The 2,499-nt window shown below is 30.8% G+C and overlaps 1 protein-coding gene across 1 annotated transcript in view; it reads right to left on the bottom strand.

Annotated features, from left to right (window-relative positions):
- Window positions 1–498: 498 nt before the first annotated feature.
- LOC118741486 overlaps window positions 499–2,499 on the bottom strand; it is a 94,045-nt gene continuing 92,044 nt past the window's right edge. Inside the window, exons 3-4 of the mRNA XM_036473487.1 lie at window positions 923–1,050; window positions 499–836 (exon numbers count right to left, since the gene is read on the bottom strand). Coding sequence (XP_036329380.1) covers window positions 713–836; window positions 923–1,050 — 252 coding nt within the window. The 3' untranslated portion in view covers window positions 499–712. The remainder of the gene's footprint in view (window positions 837–922; window positions 1,051–2,499) is intronic.

The following is a 2,499-nucleotide window of genomic DNA, read 5'->3' on the forward strand; positions in this document are numbered from 1 at the left end:
ATACATATACAAATGTCATACTTTGAATACGTTATTTAAAATTACATTATTCTAAGATAAATAAATAAATAAATAAATAAATAAATAAATAAAAATATTGTTTAAAAATTTGCATTTAAAATATATGCAGATTTACCAGATCAGATGCATTCCCTCTTAACGAAATTGAGAACTACATATATATGCATACGTAGGTACCTAGTATATAAGTTTAGGATTTAACAACACAACACTTCATTATATCTCTTATAGGCTTTAAATGTGAGTGGATCGGTTGAATAAAAATTCTGTATTAGAAATTTTCTGATATTATGTAATCAGCCATAACTATGTACATATGTGCATAAGAATGTAGTATGATTGCTAAATTTTATTTCAGAGTCTTCTGATTAATTATTAAAAAAATAAACACACATTTCGAGAAAAGTGTGTACACTGTACATAGATGTAAGCAATATGGTAAACATAGAAGAATAAAATTCAGAGCTATACGTAACATTCGTTTAAAGATTTTTTTACAAATTACATAGTTAATTGGGGCTAAGCGGTTGCTGTTTGAAATGTTTTTTGTTTTATAAATCGAATAGCTGTGGGCTCAATGTGTTTTTTATGCCTTATTTAATAGATATTGTATGTATTTACAAATTTAAGTCAAACGTTTCCCCATATTTTTACTTTACTTTGTCTTGGCATCTTAAGTTTCTTAAGCATCTTACTTCTTAAAGCACGAGATAGGGTTGAAGTAGCACTGTCGATATCTTACTTGACGTTTCGACTCAGGCGTACGAAAGAGCTCATTCATGCCGCTGTTCCACCCGGGAGTGCGCATGTAAGATCTGTAAATTGATAACCAATGAAAAATATTGTAATACATATATATTTTATGAATTCGCCCTACAAAGGTATGAAGGTATGAACTTACGTAGGCCTATATTGGGCGATCAACATTTGCAAACGATCGAGCGGGACGCCAGAGTAGGTGGCTGATGCTGGCATCTCATAATAGCTATTCCGCATCTCGTCCAGGTCTTGGTCTAAATTTTCAATATCCTATAATTGTGAAAATAAATAATTGATTAATTAGTGCTCCAATTAACTAATGACTACAGGCGACATTTTATTCAAGTTCTCGTAAATTTTGAGTTTTTTATAGCCTTGCAAACATTATATATTAAATCTAAATGTACTTCTGTAAAAGTGTTCTTACACGATATGTATGTATGTATTTTCATCTGTAAATGGGATTGTTTCGATACATACACTAGCCAGAATATGTTTCCGTACAGTGTTTTTTTTTTTTAATATTTGCAATGTTTTTCGTAGCAAATTTTTTTCGTTAATTTTTATAAAAGTATAGTTCATTCTGCATCAGATGACATATAAATTAATGATTCAAAGTTTTTACAAAATTTAGTAAAATTCAACAAATCTTCACCAAAATTTTCAATAAGTAAAAAAAATATTTTTTATTTTTAATATTTTTATTGAGCTTTGTACCACGATTGTTTATTAGGAAAAATTTAAAAAGCAACAAAGTCTAAGCGGTAGAAGTTATAGCACTATTTCGGAGATCACCAAATCTCCTCATCAGACTTCTTTTTTCTAGACTTCAGCAGGGATCGAACCTGCGAATTCGATGTTCAAAGTCAGAAGCGTTAACCACTGAGCTATGTACATCCCGTAAACTCTTGTTGCTAATTCATTTTCCTTATTCAACCAACTACTATCAAGTGCAGCTGATTTGCCGCTATTTAAACTCGACAGCGTGGTTGTTGTTGTCAATTCTATACATCCATTTGCTTATTTTCTTTTTTGTTTAGTTTCAGGCAGGCTCTTCCTAAACTATGTATTTGTCAATGTTATTGGAAAATGAATTAGCAACAAGAGTTTACGGGATGTACATAGCTCAGTGGTTAACGCTTCCGACTTGGCACATCGATGACGCGGGTTCGATCCCAGCTGAAGTCTATTGAAAAAGAAGTCTGATGAGGTGATGTGGTGATCTCCGAAATAGCTGCTATAACTTCTACCGCTTAGACTTTGTTGCTTTTTCAATTTTTCCTAATAAACAATCGTGGTACAAAGCTCAATAAAAATATTAAAAATAAAAAATGTTAACAAGCCACAATAACATTGACAAAAAAAATATATTTTAAAAACAAGCTTTTATTTAACATGTACAAAAGATTTTTTAGCAAGAAAATTTTGTCAGAACTGCACTAAAATGAATAAAGTAAAATAAGTTAAGGTCTCGTCAAAGTTACTAAAAGCCATTTGGTGAAAGGAGTTATTCAAACTCTAATGAAAATTACTAACAATTTGTACTAAATTACTTCGTTTTGTAAAAACGCTTGTCGGCGAATTCAGCGTACATGCATAATTGGTTAGGTATGTATGTATATGTATGTATGCAGATATTTAAATGCCGGTTTGCTATTCGCAAGACAAGCTTTTTTAAAAACGAAGTAAATTAGTGACAAAATTTTCTTGCTAAAAAAT

This window comes from Rhagoletis pomonella, unplaced genomic scaffold, assembly GCF_013731165.1.
Source record: "Rhagoletis pomonella isolate Grant_MI unplaced genomic scaffold, Rhpom_1.0 Rhpom_scaffold_00006, whole genome shotgun sequence".
Taxonomy (NCBI): Eukaryota; Metazoa; Arthropoda; class Insecta; order Diptera; family Tephritidae; genus Rhagoletis; species Rhagoletis pomonella.